This window comes from Thunnus thynnus, chromosome 12 (genome assembly GCF_963924715.1).
Source record: "Thunnus thynnus chromosome 12, fThuThy2.1, whole genome shotgun sequence".
NCBI classification, from domain to species: domain Eukaryota; kingdom Metazoa; phylum Chordata; class Actinopteri; order Scombriformes; family Scombridae; genus Thunnus; species Thunnus thynnus.
Genome location: NC_089528.1, coordinates 18651586 through 18668792, shown reverse-complemented (window position 1 = coordinate 18668792; position 17207 = coordinate 18651586). Strand labels below are relative to the sequence as shown.

Here is a 17207-nt window from a genome sequence, read left to right as displayed (position 1 = left end):
TATTTTCTGGATTAACCTTTTAAAAAGGTCAATAGAATGTTAAAAAACAGAAAAAATTACTATTTCCTCAAGCCAAAGGAAACGTCATCAAATTGCCTTTTAAGCACGACCAACACTCCAAATCCAAAGATATTCAGTTTATTATAATTTAAGACAAAGGAAATAAGCAAAGTCTCACAATTGAGATGGGAAAAGGGAATGTTTGGTATTTTGGCTTAAAAAATTACTTAAACTGATCAATTATCAAAATATTTGTCAATTACTTCTCTGTAAGTCAACTACAAGATTAATTAACAAATCATTTCAGCTCTACTTATACGGAATGAAAAGATGATGTGTACTATGGTAATTTAAAGGGTATTAATTGTACATTAAAAGAGTACTCCACGGATTTAACATTGCACTCATTACACACACACTATCAAACTCAGGATGGACAGTTAAAAAAAATATCAAAATCGATGTAGCAGAATCAGAAATACTATCTTTTTAATTCCATGCAGTCTTTATACTTGTCAAAACCTGCTGCCTACATTACCCACAATGCAACTCAACCGCCCACACTTCCGTCCGAGATTCTCATGTGTTATGCTAGTAACAGCTAATGTAGCCTCAAGCCACTAGCCTCAAGCAGAGGCAAGTAGCGGGCTAGAGAACTCTGGTAACTTCACTTCTTTCTAATTCTACATCCCGAAATTGTTTTCATTTTCAAACTTGTAGTCTTCAGCTCCAACCGACGCTGCCGATCTCTCTTTGCGCAACTCCCTCTGAAACTACAAAAGGCTTCATACAACTTTTTTCATATATGTAGCAGTGCTACCCAGACAGACTTTCATGTGTAAAATCGGTGGAGTTCCCCCTTTAATACAGCATGCCGTTTCATCACCATATCCTAGTTCATATCACATAACTTTAAAATTTAATTGGAAGAGTCACATCCTTTAACTTCCCAATATATTTGCAGCAGAAAAAATATCAATCATATTACGTCACCATATGTCCCCAGAAAGTCTTTCTTTTCAATCTTTCTTTCATCTAAATCTAATGAGGCTGCTTAATGCTGAACAACCACGGATTCATGCATGGCTGCGACAAACATTTACCGCTCTTATTCTCTCATCCTTTAGTGAAAGCCATTCAAAATGAACCGTGCTTAGAAATTCAATGGCTCTTCCCTTTAATAAAACATTAAATCAGAACTACTTCACGCTACCCATTAACATTGTCACAATATGAAAGAGAAAAAAAACCCCTCCACTTTCTGCTCGTAAGAGATTAGAATGAGTATACGTTGTCTAGAGTATATATAGTATTCCTTAAAAAAAAAAAAAACCTGACCAGCTCACCCCTACCCATCAACATTCAGAACACAAGAAAAAAATTAGCTGTCCATCAATGGGAGAGAGAAAGCCTTTGTTCAATGGCACAATGGAGGACATTCTGCTGTGGAGGATAGCGTCACATTCAATAAGCCAATGCTATGGTGCTGCAGCAGAGAGAGGGGAGCAGGGCTGATGTAGAAGTGGCACTCTGACCCTGCAGACCTCCCAGGCTGAGCCTCTGTTTACAGCTCACCAGTTCAGCTCATCTCTGCTGACCTGTGGTCAAGAGTCGGGTGCAGTGTCACAGTGCGTTTCAATGGGGGCTGTAATAAACGTTCTGAGGCTGCAGAGGGGAGAAACTGTATAGGCTGATCACAAAACAGGGAGTCTTTTGAGAGTGAGGCATGTGCAAACGTTGTTATCTGGAGTGCCTCTGTCAGAGGAAAGTCTGTTACTACTACACTCCCGAGAATAAACCTGTGACGTAAACCTGATGTGAAGTGTTTTTTCAACACAGCTCTCAAGGATTAAACATGGCCGAAGCTTGATACTTGCCATGCACAACACAGAGGTGGTTGAGATGCTACAGAGGATCTAAAAGTGTCTCCAGCTGAATTTGAAATCAAAAGAAGCTTACACTTTATCAATCCCCACTTGGGCAACTGACATGTGAGCTTCATATGCATTTCAGGTGTTCAGAGTAATCCGTGTTAAATCACATCAACAGGCCCAACTGAAAGCTTGACAGTGGTGCTGTGGACCTCTGAGACACATGAGACATCTTTACACCTACAGTTACTGGATCAATCTCTTCTCAAAACACAGATGCAACCAAAGTGAAATGTGTATTTTTGTAGGCAATCTGTATGGTTCTCTTGATTTTAAGAGATATTCACATGTACTGTAGAAAAATACACCAGACTTATAAAAGGACAAATTAAGCATTTTAGAGGTCCAACAGCATAAGACACACGCCATTTATAGTGACCCCAGGGTTGATTACAGAAGTGTAAACGTCATCCCCCCCAACCTTCTGTGTTTCTTGTGACAAGGCCATAAAAAAATATAAAAATAAAAAAATATGTTTATTAACATTCTTGCCTATATTTGAGAGGACAATACTACTTATGTTGTTGCTCTCAGTATAAAGAAAAAACAAGGAGGTGATAGCTTAGCTTAGCATAAAGACGGGAAAGAAATGGCTAGCCTGGCTTTGTCCAGAGTTCAAAGCAAAATCTCAAAACCTCATTTTTTTTACCTAACAAACAAATATGTACGGTAAAAACAACAAATTGTAGTTTTACTCAGAGTTGCATGTTGTAACTATACCTCGGCGAACAACATCCAGGAGCAGTGACTTCCTTGGAGTGTTCTACCTTTCTATTTGTGAACATATTAAACAAACAATATACTGTACAACATGTTGATAGGTAAGATTTAGATAAGTAAACAGATTTTTCAGCTTTACAGAGAGCCAAGCTAAATGTTTAGCCCTGCTTCCAGTCTTTAAGTTAAGCTAGGCTAATCTGGCTTTAGCTCTTAGCACACAAATGAGAGTGATATTAAGCTACCCATCTAACTTTCTGCAAGAGAGTTTCTTAAGGTTATCAACAAACCTAGATAAATAGAGTAATGCTCACCAACCAGTTGACTAGTCTCACTATTTGATTAAAAACCAAGTGGCACAGAGCAACTTGGTGCTGGAAAGAATGTAGAGAGTATTTGCACTAAGACCTGTAATTGATCATGTTAAAAAGTATATTGGCTAAAGGTTATTGTAAATATGTGACATGTGACATTTTTGTAAATTTAATATTACATTTTTGCTGTCATACATAATATTTGACCACCTTATTGGTTTGAACGGCACCCAAAAGACATCAAGACTCATCTTAACAAAGCCAGAGGTGCTTTTAGTCAACTTCATAACATCTGGAAATCCAAGCAATACAGCCTCAAAACTAAGATCAGGCTTTACAACAGCAATGTTAAAGCCCTCCTTCTGTATGGCTCTGAGTGCTGGAGAGTAACGAAAAATGACATGAGAAAGGTCGACGTTTTCCAAAGTAGCCGCTTATATAACATCTGCGATATCTACTGGCCTAAAAAGATCTCAGATGAGGAACTGTACAGGAAGACAAGCAGCATGAATACATCCCTTGAAATAAAGAAACGCAGGTTATGATGGCTCGGTCATGTCCTGAGAATGCCCATTGAAAGGATACCTAAAGTTGCTTTGATATGGACCCCAACTGGGAGGAAAAAGAGAGGCAGACCAAAAAACACTTGGTGAAGGACAGTGATGATGGAACTGAAAGAGATGGGTCTCTCATGGGACGAAGTACAGGCCAAAGCACGAGACAGGGTTCAGTGGCGGCATATAATTGCGGCCTTATGTCAGAGCTGGGACGAAGAGGATAAGTTATTGGTTTGTACTGTACATGCACATATATTGTAAGTTTTGTGGTTGTGGCATAAAAAAGAACTTCCTGCTCACAAAATGCTAGAAATTCAAGGTGTTTTAGATGAATGCCTCTGAATATAATATATAATAATGTCTATTTCTAAAGTTACCATCATCTCCAGTTGTCCACTCTAAGTAATTTGTTACATAGAAAAATGAAAAAAGAAGGGCAGGGTTGGGCCTATTCCATGCTTCACAGATGTATTTATGTGAGGCTTTATTTAGGCACAAGATCTACGACTAGTAAATACTTACTGAGCTATTCTATAAACACCAACATTCCACGTTTAACAGCAATTTACATTGACATACCGTGTAAGAAACGCAGCTGGTGGTATTGACTGACATTCTAACTCTATAACAGTTTCTAATCCATATTCACAGATACAGTTTTGAAATATAATGAGCACATTGTGAAGACTTCACTTGCCAGAAGTAGCAGCGGCATTCTCCTGACACAGATGGCCCACAGTGACAACTGTAAGCCCAGTTCACCAAATCAAATTCCAACCCCTGAACCACACACTCAAACACACCTCAAACTCAAAACCCTCTGCAGCCCCAGTCTGTTATTTCATGTTTAATGAATGATTATTAATCTTGTCCATTTTCCCACCATGATTATTTAAACTACAAAAGCAGTATTATACATATTTTCTGCTACACCATGACCCCATGTGGTCAATGATAACAGTCTTAATTAAGATATTTCAGAGTTTTACATCCCAGTGGTCATGAGGAAATTAATCCCGCTTCAGCAGCAATGGAAAAGATGCATTATCATCATGCTCTGCTTGTGATTAGCAGATGAGCACTCTGCTCATGCTCTCCTTGGCAATTGACTGCAAGAGAGACACAGTGTGTACCAGGAAGCTGCTTAGGTGCCACGCAATGCCAACAGAGAGCTCTCAGGCTTCAGTCTGTGTGCTTTTTGTATCTCTCTGTGTCGTCCCTATTGCTGTTTGAGCACACAACGTCCCATTGTGCAGAATTATTAGTCCTTTCTTGAAATCCAAAGCACCCCTCTGAGTATCAGTGGATTTGACCGGCGTTGCTCTGACATTGGGCTGTCAGATGGAAATATGAATGTCAGCGTGAGCTTTTGCAGCTTTGAGAGAAACGGTTATTGCTGAATGTAGAAGATAACATTACAACAATGTAACATCATAATACTTGGCTCAAGGATATCACCAAAAACACACACAGGTCAGTGTCCTGAAATCATAACCCGCTGTTGAGAAAGTACAATGCCACCTTGAGGCTAAAATCACAGGAAAGAGTCAAACCTTTAAGCCACAACATCTATCACCGATCTGGGGAATTCTTGACCTTTGCTGTACATGCCAGTCATGTTACACAGTCTAAGGATGCGTTTATACTTCATATACCTGCGTATATCCACATATCTCTTATACTACCTACACAAGAACTAAAAACTAGAGAATATTATACAAGTTTGATAAGAGTATAAATTAGGGTAGCAATCAGAACTTCCTTTGTAAAAAGAACCAAACTATTCCCACGACATAGTCTTGTTAATGGAGCACTCCTCCACATTGAAATGAATAGCTAAAAATATACTGGAAATCACGTTACAGATACCACCTCACCAGCTGTCTCCATCTCCATCTCCATCTCAGTGATCTGGATTTTACTCTCCTTACAAACCTGGACACATGTATATTCCTACCAATCAACTCCCTGAACAAACCACTCGCCAACTGTAGCTCGAGGTTCAAGGTGTAAACAGCATTATTACCATGTAAAAACCAACCTCCTCTCCTAGCTCCTGATCCAGTTTGGAGTCAGTAAAACCCACATTAACAAATAATATTTTCCTCTGAATAAATTAACCTATCTGCTATTCCAAACAATTAATTATGCAGCAAGGGCATGGTATCCAATGTCTTGCCAGATGTTTGGTATTCATTAGCTTAGCTATTTGAACTCAACTCTTGTGTATCGAGTACACTGTAATTTCCCACTTAGGCAAGCTTTAAGGACAAAGTAAGAATATCTCTAACTCTGTAGAATGTAATTCCCAATAATTATGTCTACATGTGAAGGGCAAGAAAACATTTTGTCCAACCATGCATAGCACATTGTGCCTTAATTGCAACACTCTGGTGATGCAGATGCTTTTATGCTGCTATTTATTTCCCTTATTCTCCCCATGACAACGTGTGACTCAGGAGCATACTGTTTTAGTTTAATCTGCTATCTCTTTACCACTGCTATGGTGCAATCCTCCGCTGGATTTGCCTTTCTCGGTTGGCAGTTGAACACTCCCCTGCAACAAACTTCAAGTTTCTGCTGCATCATCAATGTTACTCAAAGAGGTTTCAAGATGGCCACTAGCAAGTAACTGATGTGATGATGAACACTGGAATATCAAGAGAATTAAGAGATTTGGCTGTCAATAAGAAGACAGGGCTACCAACTCATTACTGATGTTTCCATGTAGACTCAACAAACTTCTTAACAGATTATGTAATTTATTCTTTGTTTAATGACATTCACCTAAATTTTTCATATATGTTTTAGATTTTTCTCTTCTTTTATACAGTGAATCAATGATTGATTTGTAATTATGGTTGATTCTGTCTTCGATTTGCTGTAGCAGCATCCAGCAAGTTAATGTGAGTCAATCTGTTGGTTAGTGTGTCCAACTAGTTTCAATTAACTATGGAATATTATCCATCACTGGTCACAGTTACAAAGTGTACATATAGGTGTCTACATGGAGATGAAGACTAGTCCTAGACTCATTCCGAAATTATGGACAAAGGTCTGCTAACAAAGGCATTGGAGAACATTTAGGCCAAATCCTTGACCAGACAATTGTACCTTTTAATTTAGCTCCATTGATAAAGCACAAGTTTGCCACACCAGCGACCCCACCACCTAATCCTGAGGAAGTCATTTTAGCATCAACATTCTCAATAATCCGGGTCATATGTCATCAACTTTAGGTCCCTTATCCAAGACTCTTGGATTAGCGGCAAAAGCCTCAAGACTTTACCATTGAATCCTCTTGGCCAACCACTTGGTGTTTCTCTATATTTTGGCACTGCCATTTGGCTTGCACATTTCCCGACCGGGTCATTCTTACAGCTTATCCTGAATTACATGCTCATTTAATTGAAGAGCTTCAGTAATCCTGTATTCACCGACGTTGTTTTAAAAAAAGAGAAACGAGAAAAACAAGCCATCACTTCTTCTAAAATGCTATTTGGAATTGTAATATGAATTGGCTCACAGAAACCAAAGAGTGTCCTGAATATCAATCACTGCAGAAGGAATAACACACACACACATACACACACACACACGCACATATACATAAATGAGCACGGTGTGTCATCGTCATATGAATGCCTTATTAATCAACAGAACAACTGGGAAACCTTAGTAACGATGGGAATTCATTTTGTAAGGGCTGTCATTTCTATTCACTCTTTCTTCAGCATTTCCAGCTAAATGCATGAGCCACTGGTTCCTTAGCAACAGACTCCGCAATGATGCAAGATTGAAGAGGAACAGATCTGCAGTTCCACAGTGCAGGTGAAGGCAAGTCGGCCAATGTCTCCTGTTGCAGTTCTTCAAAGCCTCTCGAAGTTACAGTTATTAAGGCGACTGCATCTCATTTAACAGCACGAAAAAGCACCAGAATGTACATCAAAGCTAATGTTTTTGTGAGAGGGACACCAAAATCTGCCTTTTTGACATACAGTGTATGCCATTATGCAGGATCTAGAAATATCAATTCAACAACATTCTCCACACATGTAAAAGCAAAGCACACCTTAACCTATTAACAATGTGCTAAATAGATACATTTCTGAGCCTGTCTTGCTGCTTAGTAGCAGATTTTCCTCTGGGGTTTAATATTTTCCAGTTTAACACTTAGTATAAGCCTGCAGGTGTGGACACAATGCAACAATCACAGATTTGTTTTCATTCCCAACGATGCCTGACCAAATATACAGACAATGTGATATCATATTAAGCCTCAAACGTCAATAATAAGCACCAGCCTTAGCATGCAATAAGAAAACAAGGGCTTCTTTCTAATATTTTTGAGAGAAAGAGTAGTAACCCAAACAGACAATACATGCAATGCAGCCACATGTTGTACATTTGCCACTGTACCTCTTACTCTGCTCAATGTTCATTAACTAGTTGCCTGGATATCAATCTATTTATATAGTCACATTGTATCCTTAAAATATGAAATTTGACACACCAGCTTGATGGAGTGGATCTTACCATAAAAGTAAAGTTCAACATCACAAAATGACACCTGGAATGTTTTCCAAATGTATGACATCGAACAGTGGAAACATCCTGAAGGTGGAGTTTTCCTGGCAATTCTTTAAGAGGAAGAAACAAAGTATTTGGTTCAAAAGTGATTTGAGAATGAACTGAGCAATAACCTTCGAGTTTTTAAAAAAAGGCACATCTAAGAGATAACTCATAAAAGGCTCCAGTGTTGTCCTATCAAGATACAAAATAAAGACATGCCTTCATTGAGAAAATTATGTAACAATCCTAAGACATCAGAGAAAAAAAGAAAAAACGGTCGGTGTCTCAGGTTGAACTGAGACACCACAGGCCCACCAGTTGATGCTTTATTTTCACATCAAGATGATTTTAATTTTTCCTCTGATCTGTCCCATCATAACAGTCTGATCCAGCCTTAATTTTTTTATGAAAACCATTAGTGTATGTTGTAGGATGTAAATCCAGGTAAAAATCTAAACAGATTGTTCAAAAATCATCAAAAGCAAAACCAAAAGTACCAAATCTGTCCCTGCTGTGTCTTTGACAGTTAAAGATCGAACATCCTGATGCATTATCAATGTTGACTGCATATACTGATTGTTCCCTGATAACATAAATATTCTCAAAAACTTATCTGACAATCCTGAGGCCTGCTGATAACCATGGATATTTGTATTTCTAATCTATGTTAAAGCAAACATTACATCAATCATTTGCCCTATTTTCCTTAAAGATGCATTAAGTGGTTATTTTATCAGCATTTAACAACATATCCCATGAGTCTTTGCTATTGGCATACTGTCAGAACTTCATGGGAACTGTAGTTGTTAAATGATAACAAAATAATCATTCTGTATCTTTGTCAGCTACTAGCCAATAACACTGCTGAGTGTTAATTTACACACTCTTCCAATGTAACATACATAACTAAACAATTGCATATGTTGGTATATTTTAATGACTGCTATGAGTGATGTTTTCAAAACCAACTGCATATAGATTCCTTCAATTTAACCATAAGAAATGCATACAAATGTAGATAATGCTACCTAAGTTAGGATTGGAACCACTGGCGCAAATGTTGACATTTAGAGGGCTCCTGCAATCCTTCTGAAGACCCATGACAGCTGATATTGACGGACAGTACACTGACTGTCGTACAGTAGACTCACCGCTATGTCACACGGCCACTGATCAGATACATGGATGGATGAGTAGCAGGGAGAAACACATAAGAAACCACTACCATCATTTAAGACACTCACATCTGACAGTGCATCATCTTGAGTTGAATTTGAAGCTCGTGCAGCCTTCCAAATACCCGTGAGGTCAGGTATACAGTCACGGTCATCCTTCCTCGCACAGGTAGTAACAATATGAAATAAGAATATGCCCACTGAGTGAGTTTATAACAAACCTAATGATGTCCATCACACCATTTCTAGTGGCACATTATTATTTCTTCCCTCCTGCTCTCTCTCTCTCTCTCTGTGTGAATGTGCCTCTGCATTGTTCAGGGCAATCATTAGTTTCATGTAACACGTTATTTCACATTTGGCAGCCTTGTATCACTGACAGGGGTTTGAATTAAAGAAAAAAAAATATATATCAGGATATCAGGATGGAGGTCAGACCTAACAGTGGATATGCTAAGAAGACACTGTCCTCTTTATCAAATCCCATTAAGCAGCAGAACCATTTTTTTTTAGAGAGAGCTAATTACAATTGCACAAGCTGCCTGTTGTGAGTGCAACTGAATATTTTATTGTTAACACTGCAGTGCATGAGGGCAATTCAATACTTGAACAGGGACTATGAGATCGGCTACGCCCCCAACCTCAAAGTGTGATTGTTGACACTGTTATGCGCCCACAGTGTTACCAGTCTGCATAAAAGGATGAGAAGGAGACCCCCCTCTAAACACACACATAAACCCCCTTTTCCCCCTAGCCCTAAATGAATGAAAGGCACCAAACGATAGTGAAAACACAGTATGACCCCCCCACACCGCCACTACTCACCTTCAATGGAGATTACATGCTCTCGGATCTGGTTCTGCAGGGCCAGGTCATCAATGCGCTCGATCAGGTCGTAGATTGCGTAAATGTTCGGATGGACAGACTCGAACCGATGGATCTCTGCCCTGATGGCCGCTGAGTTGGACAAAACAAATTGCGAGCCCGCTGGGCCGGGTTGGGCAGCCTGCCCCGAAACAGTCCCCGAACCGAACTGGCCAGCCCCTGAGCTTGCAGACGATCCGGATCCAAACTGGGACGGGATGGACTGGGGCACTGGGACGGGAACGGGAGCCGGGACCGTTCCTGGAGTGGGCATGGCTGGCTGAGACTGCTGCGAGATACCGGACACTGGGACGCTCGACTGAAAATTCATCTTGGCGTTTTTGGAGCGACTAACTCTTTTTTTTTTTTTTACAACGGCAAACACAAATATGCAGACTAGGATTTAGGATTCAAGCGATGCGAACAAAAGAAGTCCGCGCGAACTGATGGTCTGGAAAACGATCGGCGCAGAAGCATCAATAGTTGGTCGCCAATTGCAACAAAACGCGGCTTTTGTTCATATTATTAAAACTTGACTGTGATTCATTTTCCGTTATTGGCCAGATCTGTCCAGGGCCCTTTTTTTCTGTGGCTTACAAACCCGCAATGCCTACCACTTGGACACTCCTTTATGGGCTACACCGCTGTTGTGGTCAAAGCCGTTTCCTTAGTTGCTCTGTTTGTAGGGAGACAATGGGCTAGGCTTCAGCAAGGCGCCCTGGTCCACTGCCTTGAATGCGTTGTTTCTGCGCTGAAATGAAATAGCGTTTAGTCCTCTTTGGTCCAAGTGGTCCCTGCCCAGCGCCCTCCTCCGCATGCTGAAACGTCACCCATCACGTAATTGTACTTGAGATGGGGGAGGGTGTGATTGGATTTGGTGGAGGGGTGGTGGGGGGAAGTGGGGAGGGAGGGGGGGAGAAAATCGCAACGTGCACATCATTATAATAACCTACCTGACAGTTATGCAACCGCAAAAAAAATAAATATAAAAATTGGCTGCTTGCAAGATACAAATGTAGATGCTGCAATTACACTGGGAGTAGCATTTTATTGTGAGGTGTTATTGTCGCGGTCAGATCAAAGCCCCCTAAGTACTATATCTCATGTTGTAGGCCCACACATCCACACTTTCACACGAGTGCACGCGCACGTGCACGCGCGTAGATTGCAATATATATATATATGCAAAAAATGCAAAAATACTGCATGTTTATCTTCCATTTTATATCTTACAACATATTTCTAAATCACATTTAGCTCAACAAACAAGCAAGGGGTATATTTTGCTAGAGGTATTATGGTCCTTTTTATTGGACATGCACGTGCACACATTTGTGTTGGTAAATGAAAAAAGAAAGAGTAGTCTTTATAAGCAAAAAATCACTAAAGGTAAACCACAAAAAGGTATTACACATCTGTCTGTCTTCTTATTGTGAACAAATGGGCTACAGGATTTGGTCATTAGACCAAGTTTCCCCACATCATGAATGTTTTATAAACATCACTACATATCTAAAAGGTCTTATCTCAGAAGAAGTGATGTGATACTGTATGGATCATAGTAAACCTTTCCTCACTGAAGAGGCAGCGACAGAGCCACCTGCTGGTTTGAATGCACATCACAACAACAGCTGTTCAAGGCCAAATGACTGACACAGACAGTCAAGGTTCCACTGTTGGTGCAGCAGTGTGGTACACGTTGGTCGTCTGAGACAAATAAACATGAATGTCATTTGTATCACGTGTATCATGTATTAACATATGTCACACTGTAAAGGACAGGTTCACAGTCTGTCTCACAGTAAAACAGCAGTCAGGTGCCTATACAAACAATGAAAGAGGTTTTCCTCGCTGTAATCATTCCTCCTGTTCATACTAGCAATAAAAAGATCTCCTTCAAATGTGCTTTCAATGTAAGTGATTTAGGCCCAAATCCACAGTGTGTCCCCACAGTCATTTAGTGAAAAATGTTTTTAAAAGTTTATCTGAACCTTATATGAGGCTTTAGCAGTCTGAGTCATATTAAGTGGATATCTGCAATATTTTTAGTCTTTTTGGCATAAAGTTCCCTAGATAGATAGATAGATAGATAGATAGATAGATAGATAGATAGATAGATGCAATGAGGTAGAGTGGGAGTATGAAGATGTGCAAATTCACCATGAGCAAAGTTATTGAAGGAGAAAAACAGAGCAGACTTTTGTTGAGACAGAAACTATAAAGCTGAGAGGTCTCTATTAGACAGAGGTGAGGTATTGTAGAGAGTTATTGCTTTGGGCAGGTGTATCGGTCCTTGTGACAGCAAAGATGAACCAGTCAAAACACACAACAGGAGCTGCCGCAACAGGCTGCCACCCAGCACGGCGCCATCTTGAAGTCAAGAATGAATTTGATTGTACATAGATGTATGAAATTAAGATAACACCCATCTTAGTGATCAAAATAACTATTTGTCACATCTTGCAGAAACAATACATACTACAAAAGACAGTACTGGAGTCTGTTTTTCTTTCCTATGTTAATCTCATTGTGTTTACCTAATTCATTATGTAACCAAAACAGTTGTGAGAGCAGAGATGATAATTTACATCACTGAGCAGCTGCATTATGACACATAACTTTCTACTCTTTGGTACCAGCAGCATCTTGCCTGAGCAATTACAAATTCAGGACCAAGAACAAGCTGTTGTTTTGAACATCATGATCATTATTTATGATTTTCATAGTGGATGATATTTTGCTAAGTAAACAACTTCCTTTATGTCCATACATTGTGCTTACTGATAAGGGAGACCTAGTTAATGCATGTTTGAAGTTGGCAGATTATACATTTCTGGACACTTATAAGTTATTAAAATTTGTAGACGCAGACATACGCACATACTTCTGTTTACGTAACAGTGAACTACTTCTTCGACATATTGCACGTCACACTCTGTGTGCATTATCTTCAGCCTTCTGCCACCATCTGTTGACCAAATTTGGAACTTTCCCTTCCAATAAACACATTACTATGCTCATCCTGTTGCTCTCCATTTTAGTGTAAACAACATTTAAGGCAACATTGATTGTTTAATCTGGCTGTAAGGATTTTATCACCCTCCAGTTCATTTCATAACAATGTTACATTTATGACTTATTTGCATAATGATGCCAGCCCTGCTTGTAGGTGAGCTCTTCCTCATAAATAGGAAGCAGCGGGGAGCCAAAAGTTAAATTTGGCGGATCTGAAAACAACTTGATGCAATAACTTTCTTATTATCTGAAGATTGCAAGCCTTACTCAGGGTTCTAAGCTCTGTGCAATAATATGAATTATGCAGACAATTCTCGGGCTCATTTAATATGTATTTACGCATGTTAATGCTGGCACTGTTATTATGACCCATCTTTTCATCCAGGCTCCTCGTGTCATAAGGGATATGACACAAGAGTCTGCTTTAGGGCTTTCATTCTTGGCAAATGTCTAACCTAACATGTTGTGATAACAGTAATGTGGCACATAGATTCTGCATCATAAGTAATACTGATTTCTCATCACATTATATATCTGAATACGAAGGATATTCAGAAACAATATGTCTGGAAAGAGAATTTACTAAATCAATTAGGTCCCTTAATATCATGGCCATCACCCAGTTTTATTTATGCAAACATACAAATAAATACTAACTGAAAGAAGAAGCAAGAGGAGATTGTGTATTTAATTATGTTCAACGCTTCCCCTCCTAAATTATTTAAATAAGTTAAAAAATAAGTGTAGGTCTGTTTCACAGAGCTGCACAATGGCCTTAGCAAGTTAAAGTGTTTCATCTCACAGCTGAGTAATTTAAGCTTCTGGCTCCAAATGATCTGCAAGAGCGTCTGAGAGCTGCCCCGGGACACTAGAAGTTGCCATGAATACTAGAAGAGTTTCATTTACACCCGCAGAAAGAAAAGTGGGACAGCAATATTTATGAAACCTGTTTGAATTATTGATTCTCATTTTCAGTTGCAGAGATTAGGACAAAAACCAAATATTCAAGCTGAATTTTACTTGTCTTAGTGAGTTCTTGTTTCCAAAACCTTCATGTGAATCTTTACAAAGGCCCCCATAATAAAACCATTTCACATGAAGGATATCTTGCTCTTGAATTGTGATAACATTGCTTTGCTGGAGACAAGATGGAGCCAGTCTCAAATCATTGCATATTTAACCATCAACCACAGATGATCTAGTGGAAACGCCTTCTGGCAATGCATCATGCACACTGAATGAAATGAAGTTGCATATTTATTTATTAAATCATATAGCCATAGTTGCACATAATGCACAGCTGAGCAATGGAATCAAAGGAAGAACTTTCATGCTTTCACATTCAGCCAGATGCAGGGAAGATTTCACATACTTCCATTTTTACATCGATTGCTTTATTTACTAATAATTCTGCTATTTTTCTTCACTTAAAACACATGCATAGAAGCTCTTTAGTTCAGTGGTAAGCAGCGATGTCATTCCAGCTGACCAGAAAATATAGACAAAGCATTATGTGATACATTTATGGCAGTGTGTGAAGTCATCTGATGTTCCTGGCTGCCTTAGTTTCCTCTTCATCTGGTTACATCTTTCCCTATGTGTCATTCCTCCAGCCAAACCTCAAAATTGTGGAAGTGGAAGATTTCAAAACCCTACACTTGGGATTTTTTAAAAACTTTGATGTGTCTATTGTGTATGTAAATAGATGATCTTGATCTCAATGAGACATCCTGTTTATATAGAGTATTACCTGACAAAAAAGGAAGAGCCTATTGACTTACCTGTGTAATAGGCGGGTAATTGTCAGCAGCAACTCATTGAGGTTCATATGGAGCTTTATTCATAGCTTTAAGTCCCCCTCCGCAAATGTGCTTTGTTCATTGTTACTTCACTTGAATGTTTGACCTTCACTGTGCAGAATGATGTATGTTCAGAGTTTGACACAGGATGGCTGTTTTCACATTCAGCTACTGAAGTGGAAATTTTCTCTGTGCTTACAGATAATCTGAGTTCAAGGTGTGTACCTACGTGCATGACATCATAACTAGTTTTGATGTCAATTCTAGTCCAGTATGCGGCTTACACAAGAGTGATGTGGACACTTGAAACCTCCAGTGCACATATGCTGAGAATGAACATAGTAATTGGAAGCATCTTGTGTCCAGCAGTTAAACTTTTGAAATGAAAAATATTTGCATATTCATAGTTTTTGGATTTTTAATGAGGTAGAAGGAGGAGATGTAATTTTAAGAATTTCTAACCAGGTAATTTTATATTGAAAAAGAACAGACAGACACAAATTATTATTCAAAGCAGAGTCTTTTGTATGTCTTAAAACAATCTTTAATGTATGTTATTAAACTATCCATTGAAAAAGCACAAGGCAAAGTAATAACGTAGGTCAAACTGATGAACTATGTGAGGCTGATTTTAATGTCATCCCTTTATTGAAGTATAATGCACTGTATGCTCAGTCTTCAGTCTGCTGGAGCTTTATATATTTTTTAAACCTCAGATTTAGCAGAAAAGAAGAGATAGTTTATTTATATAAAATTATATAGGAGCCACATTACTTAGTCCAATCATCTTCTGTTAAATGTGGTCATACACACATTGAAGTGGTTTGTTTTCCATGGACATAAAACTAAGAATGAGTCCTGTGTGATTTGCTTTGGTCTCTCATATTGGGTTTATTGATGATATTTGAATGAGCCCAGTGGAAAATTTCATTTAACTGAGTTTAAAATAAAAATACATAATAACATAAAAAAAACATTACAAACCTTTCAAACATTAATTGACGAGAGAAAAGAGGGAATTAGTAATAAAGGACAAAAATATGTTTCTCAGTGCAAAAACTTGATCTAGTAGCTCACTCGAGGGCAGCATCATTTCATGAGCAAACTGAACTAATAGCATGAGTTTGTATTGATTCACTTCACTCTTCTGTGCCATCTAGACACAGTCAGTCAGTCTAAAGATGTAACCAATGCAGCTCTAAAAGGCACTGACTGGCCTTACATGCTTCTGAGAGATTTCAGAGAGCTGTGGCTGGATCAGGTAAGTGACCTCACTGGCTGCTTTTGCTGAGTGACTCACTCTGTTTCTCGCTAAGGTTACAATTATGAAACGATTTCAAACACACTGAATAAGACTCTGCAAGAAAAACAAGTAATTTCATATTACTGATTGCATGTGCGTGTGTCCAGAGGAATAATTTTGCTGTTGCATTAATTGTTGTTAAATGTAACAGATTTGCTCAATATTGTCAAATTTGATCTTAAAGATACAATTATTTTGTAATAGTGCATGGATAATGAGTAGAAAACAGGCACAGTGCCCATTAGTGCCTCCAAGTCTCAGAATTGTCACATATTGATGTTTTTTGAACCTATACAGAGTTCTAAGTCAATTGCTAAAATATCACAGATGAGCTGCAAGAACTTTAGGAGATGATGGGACACGATAACAGAAGTATTGAGTTTATTATTAAATGAGGAGACTAAAATGACACACACAAACATTGCATTGTATCACAGAATGTACTTTATTTATTTATTTATCTATGTATTTAAACATAAATGTTACCATTTGATGTACTGTGCCAGTTAGTTTATAGCTAATTTTCATCTGCAGTCCCTTAGGCAGGTCACAATTAAAACATATAACAGCACAATAACAAACAGCAAAAAACACACAGGACACATAATACACAATACAAAGCTACACACAATAGCATATCACATACATCCACAATGTCAACTAGAACAGCAACATGATTTTTTTATGATACATATAACAAAGCTGTTTAATTTATCCTTATAGCAACATACTTACAAAACTATTTTTTTCATGCTACAACACTCAATCACATACAGATTACAGAATATTCAAATCTGCTTGTTGCAACTCTGCATAAAAACTGCATTCTTTGGAAATCTTGGAATCTTAACCAGAATTTAAAATTAAGTTCTGTGGGTTTGAAAAATGCTTGGCCACACAAGATATGTTTGAATACTGGACCTGCATGTGAAAGTCACTGAAATTAGTTTAAATCATTCC

The 17207-nt window shown here is 38.6% G+C and overlaps 1 protein-coding gene across 1 annotated transcript in view; it reads right to left on the bottom strand.

Annotated features, from left to right (window-relative positions):
- agap3 (ArfGAP with GTPase domain, ankyrin repeat and PH domain 3) overlaps positions 1–10950 on the bottom strand; it is a 121473-nt gene extending 110523 nt beyond the window's left edge. Inside the window, exon 1 of the mRNA XM_067606075.1 lies at positions 10092–10950. Coding sequence (XP_067462176.1) covers positions 10092–10461 — 370 coding nt within the window. The 5' untranslated portion in view covers positions 10462–10950. The remainder of the gene's footprint in view (positions 1–10091) is intronic.
- Positions 10951–17207: the final 6257 nt, after the last annotated feature.